This window comes from Schistocerca piceifrons, chromosome 6 (genome assembly GCF_021461385.2).
Source record: "Schistocerca piceifrons isolate TAMUIC-IGC-003096 chromosome 6, iqSchPice1.1, whole genome shotgun sequence".
In the NCBI taxonomy this organism is placed as follows: domain Eukaryota; kingdom Metazoa; phylum Arthropoda; class Insecta; order Orthoptera; family Acrididae; genus Schistocerca; species Schistocerca piceifrons.
This window is the reverse complement of record NC_060143.1, coordinates 229,087,956-229,107,183: the sequence shown is the minus strand read 5'-3', so window position 1 is coordinate 229,107,183 and position 19,228 is coordinate 229,087,956. Positions and strand designations below refer to the sequence as shown.

The following is a 19,228-nucleotide window of genomic DNA, read 5'->3' as shown; positions in this document are numbered from 1 at the left end:
TAGACTCCCATTTGGATCCCTGGGAGAGAACTACCAAAGGGGAGGTTACCATGAGGAAAAAATTGAATAACCAACGAAAAGGTGATGTTCTAAGAGTCAGGGCATGGAATGTCAGAAGTTTGAACGCAGTAGGGAAGCTAGAAAATCTGAAAATGGAAATGCTAAGGCTCAATCTAGGTAGAGTGGGTGCCTGGAAGTGAAATGGAAACAAGACAAGAATTTCTGGTCAGATGAGTATAGACTAATATCAGCAGCAGGAGAAAACGGTATAATGGAGTAGGATTCGTTATGAATAGAAAGATAGGGCAGAGAGTGAGTTACTTTGAACAATTCAGTGATAGGTTCGTTCTTAACAGAAGCGACAACACACCAACAGCAACAACAATAGTTCAGGTGTATATGCCAATGTTGTAAGCTGAAGATGAAGAGATAAAGAAAGTATATCAAAATATTGAACAGGTAATTCAGTATTTAAAGGGAGATGATACTCTAATAGTCATGGGGGATTGGAATTCAGTTGTAGGGGAAGGAATAGAAGGAAAGGTTAGGAGAGAATATGGGCTTGGTACTAGGAATGAGAGAGGAGAAAGACTAATTGAATTCTGCAATAAATTTCAGCCAGTAATGGCGAATACTGTGTTCAAGAATCACAAGAGGAGGAGGTATACTTGGAAAAGGCCAGGAGATATGGGAAGATTTCGGTAAGATTACATCTTGGTCAGGTAGAGATTTTAAAATCAGGTACTGAATTGCAAGGCCTACGAATGGACAGATAGACTCATATCACAGTGTAGTAGTGATGAAGAGTAAGCTGAATTTTAAGAGACTAGTCAGGAATAATCAGTGTGCAAAGAAGTGGTACATGAAAGTATTGAGGAATGAAGAGAGATGCTTTAAGTTCTCTAACGGCCTAGATACTGTGATAAGGAATAGCTCAATAGGCAGTTCAGTTGAAGAGGAATGGAAATCTCTAAAAAGAGCAGTAACAGATGCTGGAAAGAAAAACATGGATACAAAGAAAGTAACTGTGAATAATCCATGGGTAGCAGGAGAATACTTCAGCTGATCAAAGAAAGAAGGAAGGACAAAAGTGTTCAAGGAGATTCAGGAACACAGAAATAAAAGTCACAAATGAAATGAATAGGAAGTGCACGGAAGCTAAGGTGAAATGGTTGCATGAACAATGAGAAGAAATCGAAAAAGAAATGATTGTCAGAAGGACTGACTCAGCATATACTAAAGTCAAAACAACCTTAGGTGAAATTAAAAACAAGGGTGGTAACATTAAGAGTGCAACCGAAATTCCACTGTTAAATGCAGAGGAGAGGGTGGATGGCTGGAAAGAGTACACTGAAGCCCTCTATGAGGACAAAGACTTGTCTGAGGAAGAGAGAGAAAAAGAAACAGGAGTTGATATAGAAGAGATAGGGAATCCAGTCTTAAAATCAGAATTTAAAAGAGCTTTGGAAGACTTACGATTGAATAAGGCGGAAGGGATGGGTAACATCCCATCAGAATTTCTAAAGTCATTGGTAAAAATGGCATTGAAAGGACTATTCACGTTGATGTGTAGAATGTTTCAGTCTGGCAATATACTACCTGACTTCAAAAAACATTTTCAAAAAACATTATCCATATAATTCTGAAGCCAAGAAGAGTGAGACTTATCGCATAGTCAGGTTAACAACTCATGCCTCCTAGTTACTGACAAGAAAAATGTACAGAAGAATGGAAAAGAAAATTGAGGATTTGTTAGATGACTATCAGTTCTGACATTGTGATTGATAATGGACACAAGACTAAAGAAAAATCAAGACACGTTCATAGGATTTGTCGACCTGGAAAAGTGTTCAACAATGTCAAATGGTGCAAGATGTTCGAAATTCTGAGAAAAATAGGGGTAAGCTATAGGGAAAGACAGGTAATGTACTATATGTACAAGAGCCAAGAGGGAACAAGAACAAAATGCTCAGGTTAAAAAGGGGCAAAAAACAGGGATGTAGTTATTTGCCCGTACTGTTCAATCTGTACGTTGAAGAAGCAATGATGGAAATAAAAGAAATGTTCAAGAGTGAAATTAAAATTCGAGGTCAAAGATAAGATTTGTTGATGATATTGCTATCCTGAGTGGAAGTGAAGAAGAATTACAGTATCTGCTGAATGGAATGAACAGTCTAATGAGTACAGAATATGAACTGAGAGTAAGTCAAAGAAAGACAAAAGTAATGAGAAGCAGCAGAAATGAGAACAACGAGAAACTAAACATCAGGATTGGTGATCACGAAGTAGATGAACTTTAAGAATTCTGCTACCTAAGCAGGAAAATTACGCATGACGGCTGGAGCAAAGACATCAAAAGCAGACTAGCACTGGCTAAAAGAACATTCCTGGCCAAGAGAAATCTACTAGTATCAAACATAGACTTTAATTTGAGGAAGAAATTTCTGAGAATGTATGTTTGAAGCACAGCATTGTATGGTAGTGAAAAATGGTCAGAGGGAACTGTAGAGGGTAAAAACTGTAGAAGAAGACAGAGATTGGAATACATCAAGCAAATAATTGAGCACATAGTTTGTAAGTGTTACTCTGAGATGGAGAGATTGGCACAGGAGAGGATTATCTTGAAAGTTAATATTTCTTATCTATTACTTCTCATATCTTCGTCGAAAAGTCGTATATTTTATATGATGCTTATTTATATGTATTTAGATTTACAAAGGTTGAGCATATTCCTGTGGAAACTGTACTCTTCACTCATCTGACATTGAGCATGTCATATCCTCGTCACCACTGTAGGGTCTTGTACCGCAAGGGAGAGGATGTTATGTGTGGCCAGTAGCCTCTTTCTACAACAGAAATGCACACGTGGATTAATGTGGTTCTCTATTTACATGAACTGAATACTTAACTAGAATAGAGTCCATGTGTTGTGGAATAAGCTCACCAGTAATAGTCCTCTTGCAAGAAATATTGGTAATCCTGCTATTACAAAATTTAGTCTCACTGCTATACTTGCTATAGTCTCTAAACTGGTCACTATGTACTATAGTAGCCAGTGACCCCTCTGCGAATAACTGACAGACACCAAACTGGTGTGTCAGTTAGTGGCCAGCTGCTGTGGCTGAACGGTTCTAGGCTCTTCCGTCTGGAACCGTGCGGCTGCTACTGTCGCAGGTTTGAATCCTGCCTCGGGCAAGGATGTGTGTGATGTCCTTAGGTTGGTTAGGTTTAAGTAGTTCTAAGTCTAGGGGACTGATGACCTCAGATGTTAAGTCCCATAGTGCTTAGAGCCATTTTTTTGTCACTTAGTGAGGTCCTCCGGTCGGTGGTGGTGACGTAAATACATGCTGTTGAAGTGGTGTTGGTGGCATGTTGGTTGTCGGGGTGTCTCTGGCCTCTCTTGAGATAGGCGCACTTGATCCAACACCTGCTATCAATCTTCGCACTTCATTTCTGCTGACCGGTGTGCTGGCGACAGCTTATGCCAGCACAGAGCATAAAACAGACAATACTGATATGATGTCTGTGAACTGTTGTGTATTACCCCCTACATATGGATTACCTTTGTCTGGGAATAATTATTTTCGCTGTACCATAGGATGTGCAGTGTATTGTAAAGGTGTTTGAATATTTTTTACAATGGATTGCTGTTCATTGTATTCTTAAAGAATAATTGCTATACACGCTTACTTTGAACTGTCCACTCTTGCTCTATGTGCTGGTGCTCTACCTCTTGCAGGTGTGCTTAAGGCTGGATCCACTTGAACTGCAGTCAGAGGTAATACCTGGACTTGTAGCATTATGTCAAGATGTTGCCTGGGAAGTGCGGTCTGCAGCTTGTGAACAGCTAGCTCACGCTGCTAGTTGCTTTCGATCATCGCCACTCCTGCTTAGCACCCTCTGCGAGCTAGGAGCTGATGAATCTGAAGCGGTAGGTATTATTATAGTTATGCAAAGCTGAATGTCATGTATCTATGGCAGACTGTTACAGCTTGAGTGCCTGCATGGGGCAACTGGGCACCTGTGGCTAGAATTTGACAAACAGTTCACACACAGGCAGTCAGGCAGCCAGGCTGTAGTCTACACTAACTTACTGTATGCCTCATCGGAGTACCTGCAGGAAGGGGTGTGCAGATGGTTGCACATGCAGCAGAACAAGGTCGGAACATGGTAGAATAGGCCTGCTAGGTGGGTAGCCCACTCATTCCCCGTTGGCAAACTGGAAGGCAGTGTCCATGCTCCTTAGGATAGAGTTGGCACAGCCTGATCTAGGGATGTGACTTTCTTACTAAGATCCTTATGCTTTCATATGACTAGAAAACAGAAATATTGTGAAACTCAGTTTCAGTGCATTTTTGTTAGACAGTTTTAATCACCAATAGTGAATATCAAATACAGGGTGTTTGTAAATTCTCATTACAAGCTTCTAGAATTTGTAGAGGGGAGTAAGTACATAATATTTTGAATAGCAACTCATGTCCAGAAACATACTGTTTCTGTCGTATGATGGTTTCAATTCAGATGTTTAACTTGTCCACAACTGCTTGAGGAATTGAATTAGGCATGACACAGTCTAATTATTAGGCAACAGTTCAAAAGGAAACATAATGGAACAGCCATTTATCATTTAAGCACATTTTTGTATTAACACTTAAACATTATGTGTTTACATTATTCCAAAACCAAAGAGAACTCAGATATTGTTCGTACAGGACTGTACTGATGCACTACAACATCACGTGACCATCTGATGGAGTACACATCACCCTGTTTACTGTATTGCATACCAGAACAACAAACTCTTGAGACTTTTCTCTTTCCCTCAGCAGAAGTGGATGCATTACTCATCTGAATTGAAACTGCCATAGAACAGAAACAATGTGTTTTCGGACATAGGTTCCTATTAGAAAAATTATGTACTTGCTCCCGTCTACGAGTCCTAGAGGTTTCCAACAGGTTTTTCTGAACACCCTTTATTATTGAACAAATGTTCTAGAATAGCTTCCTTGGTTATAGTAACAATTTTTAGTGTTAAGTGTGACTGTTGTAATCGGCAATGCAATACAGAATAACCTAGATTTTTATACGTTCCTGGAGGAAACAAAAGCAGCCTACATATAGCAAATTTCAAATACTATAATGGTAGATTTATGTTAAGGCCCCAGACTGTGAAGCTAATTAATGCTGATTACATTTATTAATTGTAAGGTAATTGTACTTGAGTGCAGCATTCACAATGATTTTCATAATTAAAGGGATTAGAAGTTCCAATTGCAAGTGCAGTAGTGTTCGTAACAAGCATTTAAAATGTTCTATTTGGACCACAACTATTTAGTTACAGTTAATCTTCACAAACACAATTATAAAACAATCAGTATCTTTCCTTTCTTATGATTGAAGTAAAAAACGGTAGTATGCCCATTATATTTATAAAGCCTTTTGGAGTCATTTTTCCTATTGCTTTAGGATTTATTACTCTCAAAAAGAATGTTGGCAAGCAGACAGTGATGGAAACAATTAAGTGCTTGTCATTGCCAGGCAATTAAGCCAACAGGAAATAACAATGATATTACAACAGGCAATATACCAATGATAGATGTGATGGCAGTATCGGCTGACTGCATGGTGAGAGTTGGCTGACAGCATGTTGTGGTGGCAGGCATAATGCGAAGGTGGCTGTTTATTTAAACTCTGGGCTGTACTGGATCTCGAACAAGAGTGGAAATGTCACGTAATGATTGCTATAGTGCTCAGAAGAAAAGAAGTCTTGAGCGATCTCCATGCAGTAATTCAAATGCCGAGCACCGGGGTGAAAAGCAGAGAGTCCTACGCTAGGAGCTCTCTCCCCTAATGCTCTGCAGAGTTTCCTGTTAATGTGTCTACATGTTCGATTGTCCAGCGTATGCTCTTTATGTCACCAATCAAATTATTTGGTAAAACCAGTTTTTGTTGCTGTTGATACTTTGTAATGCCCCATTTTCCCATAATAAAGAACATGCTTTCTAAGACTGTTCCTCTCTAAAAGCATTTCATCATTAGTGCAAAATTTTTTTAGGAAGCAATGTGTTAGATATTCACTGCACACCTCGCTACACTTAATTTCTTGTCAGACTTGCAGTTTGGGTTCAAGAAGGAAGTAACATTAGAAAATGCTATTTATTCTTTTGTGTGTGAGACACTAGCAGAACTAAACTATTTGTCGAGATCAGTAAGCATTTTATTTGGCTTAAGAAAAGCATTTGATTGCATGGACCATGCAGAACTTTTGCATACGTTGGGGCATTTTGGGGTCAGGAGAAAGATTCAGCAATAGTTCACTTCGTATCTGGTAAGTGGGAAGCTGAATATTGTCCTCCAGTATCAACAAACAGAGGGGAGATATAAGTCTGATTGGGGTCTTGTAAAGTGCGGAGTATCATAGGATTCATTTCTCAGTCTGTTGTTTTTCTTCATATATATCAAGATTTGCCGCTAAACATAACAGATGATTAAAAAAAGTTCTCTTTACTGGTGACATAACTGTTTGTGACAGACATGGATTGTAATGCAAATGATGTAGCTAATGACAGTCAGTAAATCAGCACATGGCTTTCAGGAAACAAATTAATTCATAACTGCGATCAGAACACAATGCATAGAGTTTCTAATGTGGAACTCATATAAAAGAAAAATTTCATTGCACAAAGGTGGTTACACAGTGAGGTCAACCATCGTAAAGTCTTAGCACAGACGGTAAATAAAAATCATTTTTGGAAGTATAAATATTGTTTGGAAAGTTCTGGCAGAGTATAAATAAATAATTTAGGAGTGAAGGTAACAACTCACTGAATAGTAGAGACTTCGAGTCAGTGACAGGTGTATTGGAAGTATCTTATTCAAGATCTTGTGCAGAAATCTTATCCTGCCATGTTCACTATAAGAATAATCTTCATTGACTCAGACACTGAAATGGGAAGCCTTGTTTGCTTTCACTCTATTGTTTGCTAGGGTATGATATTTTAGGGCAAGTCTGTGTACTCAGCAAGAATATTCTTAGTCCAGAAAAGGGCAGCAGACAGATCAGCGGTGTCAGTTCATGAACTTTTTGTAGGCTGTTGTTCTGGTTTCTCAGGATTCTAACTCTGCCAGCTTTGACTAACAGTGTACTCGAGCATGAAATTTGTTGTTAACAACATTTACTCATTCAGAAGAAACTGCAACATCCATTTATCAAACACTAGATGGAAAAAGATTTACATTTGGGTAACAATTCTTTTAGTATTGTACAGGAAAGTGTGCACTACATAGTAGTGTTCATTTTTAGTAGGCTTCCAACAGGTCTGAAAAAAAAAAAAAAGAGCAATAAACCCCATGTCTTCAAATATTGGTTGAAAGATTTCCATTCTGTATGGTAGTTCCTTACATTAATGGAGAACTTTTTTCTATAGTTTCAATGTTCACTGAATTTGCTTTATTGAAATTTGTTAAAAGGGTGGGGAACTCAGTGTAGTCAGGTTCTTTGTATGATTTCTCTTTATGGTTATTATGAGATTATTAATTTGTTTATAGTATATGAATCCCATGAATCTATAAATGCAAGCAAGTCATTTGTGTTGTGTCCCAGGTACAAACTACCAAATGGAAAGTTGGAATTAATTACAACTTAGAAGATTTATTCTGAAAAGAAGGTGAAACATAACTCAGCATAATTACTCATTTCCAGGTTCGTAGCCAAAGTTCGTCTCCCGTAAGCACTATTACAGTAACAGAATTGTGACTTTGAGGAGACCTGCTCTGTACTCCAGGAGGCCCACCAGACAACTCCCATTCCGGGCCATGTCGACGTGACTTAATCACACGGGGATGCCTCCTGATTATCTCCGTCGACTCCAGCAGTATGACTGCTACATCTTTTGTGGGGCCCCCACTGTGAGCGCTTTGAAGTATGCCGGCGCTGTATGAACTCGTGGCACAACAGCCCTCCTCCCTGAATCTTCTTGACACCATGGAATAAGGGCATCCAAGGATGTGGTAGGAGGAAGGAGCCAATTGAAAACAATGTTCATGGTGCCCGCCAGCAGGAATGACGACATCAGTGGTGGAACCCTCGGAGGCATCCATCAGCTCCATAGATGACTGAAACCAGTACCAGCTGGTGGCTGCAACTGGGTCTGCAACTGGTCCACTGGGTGTAGGGGGGCGGTGACTGGTGTGCTGCTACCAGAAGGGGTTGTCGCACTGCCGACCAGGTCTGGGATGGAAGGCCGGACCACTGAGACGGACTGCAGAGGCGGTGGGGGTGTTACTGCACCTCCGTGTGATTTGAACCATGGTGAGTCTGTGGGAAAAGAGCCGACAGCAGAATACTGACAAAAGTGGGAACAGAACTGATTACCATGACAGCAGAAGTCACCGTCAACTCTGTGAACAACATACCATGCATATTACAGTACTGGAAGCCATGCTGGATGATGACTGTGGAAGGAATGGAAGAAGACTCGATCCCCTAGCCCGTAGTGCTGCGAATGGTGCCTTGAAAGTTGGGGAATGCAGTGCCAGCAAATGAAGTAGTGTGCGATAAGGCCGCCCATGGAGTAACTCGGCCAGAGATTTCCTGGTGGCAGGAAGGGAATGGTAGGGGCAAAGGAAGGTGAGGATTGCTTACTCCCTAGACATTGTGTAATGAAGCTTGGTCATCTGAGACCTAAACATTTAAACAAATCTGTCGGTCTTGCTGTTTGACTGGGAGAGAAAGGAGCAGTCGTTATGTGCGTAACACAATTGGCTTGACAAAACTTCACAGATGCGAACTGCGGCCCATTGTTACTGACTAAAGTTTCTGGAAGTCCTTCATTGGAGAAGATACTTTGTAGGGCCTGGATGGTGGCTGAGCTTGTCATTGGAAGGACGATGGGAAATCGATTGAAGGTGTCGATGAGCAGAAGCCTTCGGATGTTCCAGATGGGACACATAAAATCGACGTGAAGGCGTTGACTTGGCACTGAAAGTTTCGACCAACTGAAGAAATGCTGCTTGGGCACTGCCTGGTTCTCAGCACAAGTACGATATTGTCCAGTCATATGTTCGATGTCTCGATCCAGGTCAGTCCAAGAGCAATGCTGATGGGCAAGTTACTTGGTTTTCACTACACCCCAATGTCCTTGATGAAGCAACTTCTAAACTCTTTGGTACAAAGACCAAGGGATGATGACACACTGCCTGACCATTCTCCATGTGCAGGAGAAGGACCACCAAGTGACTTGACAAGAAGTGACGGATGCCGAAGAAGCGGCAAACACCGGCCTGTCGAATCAAAGATCCCAAAGACGGCCCTCCATCTCAAACATAATGGAGAGTCATGGCAAGTTCGGAATCCTTGGCTGACTCTTCAGCAATAAGTTTGGTGCCCAGTGTAAATGCTTGAAGGGCTGACTGTTCTGCATCTTCAAATTGGAAACATGCAGCATCCGAGGAATCGAAGGCTGCATCCTGCCCTATGTAGAACCCGGAGAGGGTGTTCGCATTGGCGTGTTTTGTGGTAGCCTGAAACATAATGTTGTAGTTTAGTTGGACAAAATGAGAGTTCGTCACTGTAACTTTGATGCCACTTTTTTCACGTTGAATGAAGATGTCAATTGCTTGTGGTCAGTGACTAAGTAGAACTTTACCCGTACAAGTATTGATGGAATTTAGTCACTCCATATATGATTGCTAAGCCCTCTTTCCTCATCTGAGAATAGTTTCATTGGGTAGGCATGAGGACCTTGGATGCGAACATGATGGGGCATTCTACACCATCAACTCTGTGAGACAAGATCGCACCTATGCCATAAGAACTTGCATCAGTTGCCAAAAAAGTGGCTTGTTTGGATATAATGCACAAGGCACCAATTGGAGAGAAGAGCTCATTTAAAGCACTGAAATGCCTGGTCACACCACCCTGCTAGAATGGTACTCCTTTATGCTGAAGCCTGTCTAGCAGAGTGACAATTTGGGTGGTGTCCTTGAGAAACTTGATTTTGTAAGACAGTTTGCCCATAACTGCCTGGCGTTCAGAAACATTCATAGGTGCAGGAAGCCATTGGCTGGTTTCTAAATCATCATGACTGGGATGGATACCCTGTTCATTTATTACATGTCTGAGATATTCAACTTCAGTGGCAAAGAACGTGTGCTTGCTTCTATTGTAATGCAAACCGATTCGGACACGACGTGAAATAACTGTTCTAAGTTTGATAAATGTTCCTCAGGAGTTCTACCAGATACAACGATGTCATACAAACAGGGGTGAGCAAGATGGAACCTTTGCAACGAAATGGTTGAGAAACTGTTGGAACAGAGATTGGGCGGATGGTGTCCCATACAGAAGACGTTAAAACTAAAAGAGTCCGACTTGCATATTGATAACCATGAACTGTTTGCAAGCATTGTCCAGAGGCAGTGGAAGGTACACTTCAGTGAGATCAACTTTGGAAAAATACTTTCCTCCATTCAGGCAAGCCATCAAATCTTCAGGCCGAGGGAGTGGAAATGAATCAACAACTGTCTGCGGATTAACTATTGCCTTGAAGTCAGCACAAAGTCATAACTTTGCAGTCTGTTTCTTTATCACCATCACTGGTGATGCCCACTGAGATTTTGAAATAGGCCGAATGACATCAGTATCCTGTAGCCTACGCAATTCAGCCACGACAGCATCTTTGAGCGCATGTGGTACCAGCTAGGCTCTGTGAAACTTAGGCTGCTCATCCTGTTTAAGAGTGATATGGGCTTCGAACCCCTTAGCTTTACTGAGTCCCTCTTGAAAAATGTCAGGATATTTATCACAAAGTTTTGATATTTGGTCCTGAAATTGCTGTGGAGGTATGTGAGTAGGTACTTGAAACACATTGTCCACAAGAAAAAAACCAAACAGTTCAAATGCGTCCATACCGAAAATGTTAGGTGAATTAAAAGATTCCAACACTATAAAACAAACCGTGAGCATCTGACTTTTGTTACACACAGACAAACTAAAAGTACCTAAGACTGAGATCTATGCACCACTGTATACAGACAATACTTTGATACAGGGAGACGAGTGTGGGGTCTGAGGAGCTGATATGTTTGTTGGTTCAACATGGTGGCAGTAGCTCTCACATAGTGTTGCAACCAAACCATTAAACCTTCGATGAACACATCAATAAACAATTTGTTTGCAGTCTTACTAGACTGTAGAGAAACTGACGTCAGCTGTGATGGAACTTTGTTCCAAAAGTCACTGTGACGTACCCGTCAACATTGTGTACCCATCTTCACATGTAAAAGGCTGTTATGTTGCTGTCTGCACTCAGAGATTACCACATTAACTGCAAAACTGATGGCCTGATCTGAACCATTGCTACCTGACATTGACACAGTCACGATTCAAAGCATTGTCTGGAGAATTACCATTGGAGTCTTTGGAGTCTACACAATCACAACCAAGTGGGTCAGAGGCAACAGGTTGGGAGTCCAGGACCTGCAACGTCACCTGTGGTGGAAGATAGGATTTCCAATAATACCCTCTGTGTAACTACTGACAGATTTGTGGTGGCTTGTGACACAATAGGGGTACACTGGGCAACTGAATCTGACTGTGGATGTTCCAGCCCAGTTACCGACAATGCATAGACATAGTTACGGCTGTAAACCACTGAATTCACCTGAGCACTACTGGAAGAGACAGTACCGATGCCCATATGCTGCTGTGTGTGATTAGACTTACTCAATTGATAAAACAATTGAAACATGACCCTGTTTACCGCACGTTAAACATGTACTGCTGTGGAATCAACATTCCTTTCTTTTATGTTGGATGCTACACTGCATACAAGATTTATTACTATCAGTATGGGACTTAGAGGAAAACCCAGACACAGTTTGCACTTGTTTACATGAGCTGCAGTGCGCGCAAGCATCGCAGCGCTGGTGTGGGGTGTTTACTGCACTGACACTTGCTTTGCGTGGCTAGAACCATTCCTTGTACTATCAAGTGACACATAACACACAAATTCTGAAGACATGACCTGTTCCACATTGAAACTAACTTCATGACTGTCAGTATCGTTTAACACGTCCTGGAGGCAAGGATTTTGATGCCATAAGATAGCTGCACGTATTCTAGAGTCTGACAAGTTCTGCACTACTGTGTCATGTAACATTTGATCATTGAAATTTTTACTGCAATCACAATTAAATCAATACTGTTGTAACAAGCCTGTTAGTTCCATGATACACTGATGAGTTGACTGATCGGAATGTTGATGTGGCCGAAAAAATTTGAGCCTTGCAACTTCTTACTAACACTGTTGTTAAAAATAACTGTCTAACAATGAGAGGATACAGTCCATCGACACCTGTCACGACAGTAGTCAGGACTAAGCTTCAGAAGTAGGTTATTGGTATAGGTGCCTACAACCGATAAGAAAAAAATTTTCTGTACGTCTTGTGACACATTATAGATGCTGAAATGTATCTCCAGCTGATGTTTATATATGTCTCGTTCCTCTTGCTGTGGGTCAAACTGATGAAATGGAGGTTTGACTGGAACTAGTGCAGGCTGTGTTCGCTGTTGCTTCAGCTGAGTATTCAGGGCTACAGACTGTTTTAATGCTGCAATCAAGTTGTTGATTTGCTGAGCCTGCAAATTACAAACTTCAGTAATGGGAACGACAGGGACAGGTTATTGTTGTTTTGACATTTTAACAACTCTTATGCAAAAACTGTTACTAAATATCTTATCATGAAAACAAGAACAGGGGGACAAAATACACAAGTGACAGCAGAGAACCACAAAATAGGAGCTGAGTGCAGTGTGCTGTGCTGAAAATGAAATATCTAAATACCACAGAAGAAGAGAAAAAACTCACCAACTCAATTAACAGACACAGAAACACTAGCAAATCGTTGACAGATGAAAAAAAAAATCCAAATCCCAAATCCCAGGACTGATTAGAAGCCTGGGAAATTTGTTGTGTTCCAGTTACAAACTACCAAATGGAAAGTCAGAATTAATTACAACTTAAAAGATTTATTCTGAAAACAAGGTGAAACATAACTCATTGTAATCACTTGTGTCCAGGTCTGTAGCCAAAATTCATCTCCCGTAATCACTATCACAGTAATAGCGTCGCAACTGAGAGGAGACCTGCTCCATACTGCAGGAGGCCCACTAAATGAATACCCTTCCAGGCCACGGTGATGTGACTTAATCGCATGGGGTTGCCTCCTGATTGGCTCTGTCGACTGCAGTGGTATGACTGTTGCTTCTATTGTGGTGCCCTCGCTGTGAGCACTTTGATGTATGCCACACTGCTGCCACTGGAGTGTTGGCACATGGTGCTCGAGAAGGTGGTGGCCACGTCTTACGTGCAGCAACTGCGCTGTATGAACGCATGGCACAAAGTTTGTATGTGGAGTGAGAGTGTACAAAGTGTACAAAAAATAATTGTAACAAAGCAGTAGCACAGTGTTACTAAAGGTCATTTAAGCTTTTACAAGATATGCCAAGTTTAATGATTTCTTTACAACCAAGTTTAATGATTTCTTTACAATATAACAATAAATTTACACATGATTATGGAGAGTTATCTCACAGGTGGAGCATATTATCTTCACCAGTGCTCCAAATATGAAAGTAATTTATAATATTATGCTGCTCATGCAACCTATCAAATACTGTTTTCTGCCTCCTTACCACCCCTACTTCCAGTGCACTGTCACATGGGTTGATATCCAGGTGCAAGATGTACCATGGACCCATCCAACACATTTCCAGTTCTGTTCCTATTGTAAAATTGTATCCTATCCCATCAGAGGGAGTGTCACATGTGAAAACAGCCACATCATGTATCATACTAAATCTGTTGCAAGTGCTATGGCACCTTTTACACAGGCACGTATCGTTCCCAGAGTGGATCGGGGTCCTTTGGTTTGGAGCCGAGTGGAGGGTCTCAACCAGAGGCTTCGTCGACTTTGTGACAGTCTTGGCTGCAGATTTCTAGACTTGTGCTATTGGGTGGGGAATTGTAGAACGCCCCTAGATAGGTCAGGGGTGCACTACTTAAAGGAAGCGGCTACTTGGGTAGCAGAGTACTTGTGGCATGCACATGGGTTTTTTTTAGGCTAGGCAGTAGTGCGAGGTGTCCTGATGAACACTCACCAGTCGACGTGCAGGCAGGGAAATCAGGATGCACTCAGTATAAAGACACTTCAGCTATCAAGATATTAGCAGTAAATTTTCAGAGTGTTCGGAATAAAGTTCCTGAATTTACTGCCCTCCAGGAAGCGTGTGGCGTGCAAATTATTCTCGGGAATGAGACCTGGCTGAAACGTGAGATAGGAAGTTCTGAAATATTTAGTGAGGGCGGATCATGCTATATTAGCCGGAGGCGACTTCAACCTACCTAGTATAGACTGGGATGTCTATGGATTCATTACAGGTGGTACAGACAAGCTGTTGTGTGAATTACTTTTGAACACATTATCCGAAAACTGTCTTGAGTGGCTAAATCGACAGCCAACGTGTAATGGAAATACTTTAGATCTCATTGACGGTGTCAGTGTTGAGACAGGAATTAGTGATCATGATGTTGTCATTACGACTATGGTTATGAAGGTTAAAAAGTCAGTAAGAAGGCTAGGAGAGTATTCTTACTAGAAAGAGCAGATAAGCAGTTGTTAGCATCCCACTTAGTAAATGAATCGACTTCATTTGCTTCCGGTACGATGGACATGGAAGAATTATGGGCAAATTTTAAACACATTGTAAATCACGCATTGGACAAGTATGTGCCAAAAAAGTTGGTTATGGACAGAAAAGACCCACCGTGGTTCAACAGAGCAATTCGGAGAATGCTCAGGAAGCAAAGACAGTTGCACTCGCGGTACATGAAAGATCGGGAGAATGAGGACAGGCAAAAGTTAGTAGATGCGTGCTGCTGTAAAAAGAGCGATGCACGAAGCATACAACCACTACCACCGTCAAACCGTAGCAAAAGCTCTTGCTGAAAACCCAAGTCTGGCCTGGCAACGGAAGACAGCAAAACGAAAGCTGAAATTTTAAATTTAGCATTTGAGAAATCTTTCATGCAGGAGGATCGTTCAGACATACCGCCGTTTGAGTCTCATATAGATTCCCGTATGGAGGACTTAGTGGTAGACATCCCTGGAGCAGCTGAATGGGTTGAAAATAAATCAATCGCCAGGTCCTGATGGGATTCCAAATCGTTTTTACAGATAGTACTCTACTGCATTGGCTCCTTACTTAGCTTGCATTTATCACGAATCTCTTGCTCAACGTAAAGTCCCGAGTGACTGGAAAAAAGCGCAGGTGATGCCTGTATATAAGAAGGGTAGAAGGACGGATCCTCAAAATTACAGACCAATATCCTTAACATCGGTTTGTTGCAGGATTCTCGAACATATTCTCAGTTCGAATATAATGAATTTCCTTGAGGCAGAGAAGTTGCTGTCCATGCATCAGCATGGCTTTAGAAAGCATCACTCCTGCGGAATGCAACTCGCCCTTTTTTCACGTGATATCTTGCGAACCATGGATGAAGGGTATCAGACGGATGCCATATTCCTTGACTTCCGGAAAGCCTTTGACTTGGTGCCCCACTGCAGACTCCTAACTAAGGTATAAGCATATGGGATTGGTTCGCAAATATGTGAGTGCCACGAAGACTTCTTAAGTAATAGAAGCCAGTACATTCTCCTCGATGGTGAGTGTTCATCGGAGGTGAGGGTATCGTCTGGAGTGCCCCAGGATAGTGTGGTAGGTCCGTTGTTGTTTTCTATCTACATAAACGATCTTTTGGATAGGTTGGATAACAATGTGCGGCTGTTTGCTGATGATGCTGTGGTGTACGGCAAGGTGTCATTGTTGAGTGACTGCAGGAGTATACAAGATGACTTGGACAGGATTTGTGATTGGTGTAAAGAATGGCAGCTAACTCTAAATATACATAAATATAAATAAATATAAATTAATGCAGATGAATAGGAAAAAGAATCCTGTAATGTTTGAATACTCCATTAGTAGTGTAGCGCTTGACACAGTCACGTCGATTAAATATTTAGGCGTAACATTGCAGAGCGATATGAAGTGGGGCAAGCATGTAATGGCAGTTGTGGGGAAGGTGGATAGTCGTCTTCGGTTCATTGGTAGAATTTTGGGAAGATGTGGTTCATCTGTGAAGGAGACTGCTTATAAAACACTAATACAACTTATTCTTGAGTACTGCTCGAGCATTTGGGATCCCTATCAGGTCAGATTGAGGGAGGACATAGAAGCAATTCAGAGGCGGGCTGCTAGATTTGTTACTGGTAGGCTTGATCATCATGCGAGTGTTACGGAAATGCTTCAGGAACTCGGGTGGGAGGCTCTAGAGGAAGGGAGGCGTTCTTTTCGTGAATCGCTACTGAGGAAATTTAGAGAACCAGCATTTGAGGCTGACTGCACAACAATTTTACTGCTGTCAACTTATATTTCGCTGAAAGACCACAAAGATAAGATAAGAGAGAATAGAGCTCGTACAGAGGCATATAGGCAGTAACTTTTCCCTCGTTCTGTTTGGGAGTGGAACAGGGAGAGAATATGCTAGTTGTGGTACGAGGTACCCTCCGCCACGCACCATATGGTGGATTGCAGAGTATGTATGTAGATGTAGATGTAGAGTAGGCATGATCACCAACCAGTTTTCATGGGTCCCTCCAGTGTAGTTTTAGTCCCACAGTCAGCCTGCTGTCAGATCTCCAAGAGTCTCTCTTCTACACTGAATCCTCCTTCCTCACTCCCCACCTCTGCCCATCAGCTTCTTGCTCCTCACTCTGCTCTTCTTATTTGTGTGTGATTTATAGCTCTGTAAGTGAAGAAATTTTTCACTACACTGCTCTATCAGTAGCCCCTCTACTCTTCAAGTCAACCATCACTTACTATTTCTACTTTCAAAAAAACATTTATTATCTCTTGTGTATTTGGCATAAAGTTTGTTGTCAAGCATCAGGTACTATTTGAAAATAACAGTAGAAATCGTGAATATAACAATGGAACAAAACTAGCCTCCATTATCCACATCTTAATCTTACTCTTGCACAGGACGGAGTAAAGTGTGCAGTGATAAAAAACATTTGACCACCTCCCTTTTGGACTAAAGATGCTGACAGATGAAAATTTCAAAAAGAAATTGCAATTATTTCTACTTAACAAATGTCTGCACTACATAGATGAATTTTTGAGTCGATAGTGGAAGTGTGGTTGGGCTACATTTACCAAATTTTGTTGTAGATTAAGAAAACAAAAAATTCAATTATGTAAATTGTCAGAATGTAGTCATGTCTTCACAGGAAAAAACGTATGTTTTTTTTTTAACCTGCTGACATGTTCCACGTTGTGGCAAGTTGTTGTGAATATGATTTGTGGAACACAAAAATGAACTGAGCTAAGCTGTTACCAGGTAGCACTTTCTACCAGCATACTTTTATATTTTTTTCAATGTGCAGTGGAATACTGTGTCAGTTGTGAAGGCAACTTTATGAGTGGTTATAATTATAGTTTCATTAGAATGACCATGACTGTTATTAGCTGATAGTTACATGAAACATTTTTACTTGTTGCCACTAGCATAAAGTCTGGTTCCATTCTGTACTTTATAAATTTATAAAAAAAATTTGAGTGTTTTACTTCTCACCCTATTACAGATTTTATTTGTTTTGTTTGTTAAATACCTTGAAACTTGTATGTAAGGTATTTTGAACAGTCCGAGGAATGAATTTCATTGACATATAGTTTTCCTTCACACATTTATAAACTCTCTCTCTCTCTCTCTCTCTCTCTCTCTCTCTCTCTCTCTCTCTCTCTCTGAAATATGTCCATCTCCAAGTTTTGAATTACGTACTCTTCTGACATGTTCTCATTGTCTTTCCCCTACAGGTACTGGTATCAGTAATAGGTGCAACAGCTTCATCTCTGCGCAGCCTGACTCCTGATACTTTAGTATCAGCTGTTACACCATTAGTGATGCGATTAGCTCGTGAAGCAGCAAAAGAAGGATCACCTGTGCTTATAGCCCTTGCCACTCATTATGGAGATCTCTGTCATGGACTGAAAGGTTCTAAACTGACTTATTAGTAGAAAGAAATTATTGTTAATGGTAATCAGAATTGATTTAGAATTTTTGTTTCCTTATGTAATGAGGTGAAGTTGTAAATATAGTAAAAACAGATAAACTATTACTAACATATTGAAACAACAGTTAGGTCTACTTTTACTAAAAATGAGGGACAATGTTCTAAATTTTTAAAAATAGTCCTGTAAGGCCTGTTTTGACAGTGAATTGGGGGGGGGGGGGGGTAAGAATAAAGAGGACAATGCTTGCTCTGTCCACAGAACTCGATAAACCACATGTGAATGTGATTCCCAGCTCAGCTCAAATAGTGAACACTTCAGTGAACTCGGGTAGTGTAGACTGGGTATGTGACTTGTGTACTTGGTATTCCCGAGCTGGGGCAGGTCACCACCACTTATTGTAGACTTCGCTAATTGTTCAGTGATCACTGATGAGTGTAAGGGTGAAACATTGTGTGTCACAAAACAGGTTATCTTGCTGGGTAGCAAGGATGGTACAAATCTCTGTGAAGAAAACTCTCAACCTCAGTGTATATCATGTGCCAATGGGATTAAGCAGTCATTACTTGGCACCGCTGTGGCACTTGCTGCACCTTAGTTGCATTAGAGTTACCCAGATAATATGGGACTCTTGGATTAACCATTGTTTCACTAGATGCTCATGTGATGTCAAATGCATCTTGCATTGCACGGAAACACTCTCAGCTGTTCTGGTGACCTGTTGGGTGATATTCCAACCAATGCAACCAAAAGATCTTTTGAAGATAGTCCTAGGAGTATTTAAGGTCTTAAAATAGCTATGAATGTTTTTATTGCAATGAGAAGAGAAGGTGACAGTGTATTTTAAAAGATTTCATCATTGTATACTCATACAGCTTTGCATACCACTGGAACACTTAAATCCGTAAAAAGAATAGGAATGGTACATTCCTTTGTAGAAGTATCTACTTCTCAGCAAATTGAGAAGATACAAAATGCAGAAATGGTTATTAACTACCCCATTGTAACGGAGCTTCACAACAGCCTGGATTTCAACAAGGATGTTGCTTCCTGTAGTGAATTGATTGTAATGGAGCTTCAGTAATTGTAAGTTATATG

General features: G+C 40.9%; 1 protein-coding gene across 2 annotated transcripts in view; it reads left to right on the top strand.

Annotated features, from left to right (window-relative positions):
* LOC124802881 overlaps nt 1-19,228 on the top strand; it is a 255,647-nt gene that overhangs the window by 44,496 nt on the left and 191,923 nt on the right. For both annotated transcript variants that reach the window (XM_047263926.1, XM_047263927.1), the window contains exons 5-6: nt 3,740-3,931; nt 17,936-18,113. In XM_047263926.1, the coding sequence (XP_047119882.1) occupies nt 3,740-3,931; nt 17,936-18,113 (370 nt within the window). The remainder of the gene's footprint in view (nt 1-3,739; nt 3,932-17,935; nt 18,114-19,228) is intronic.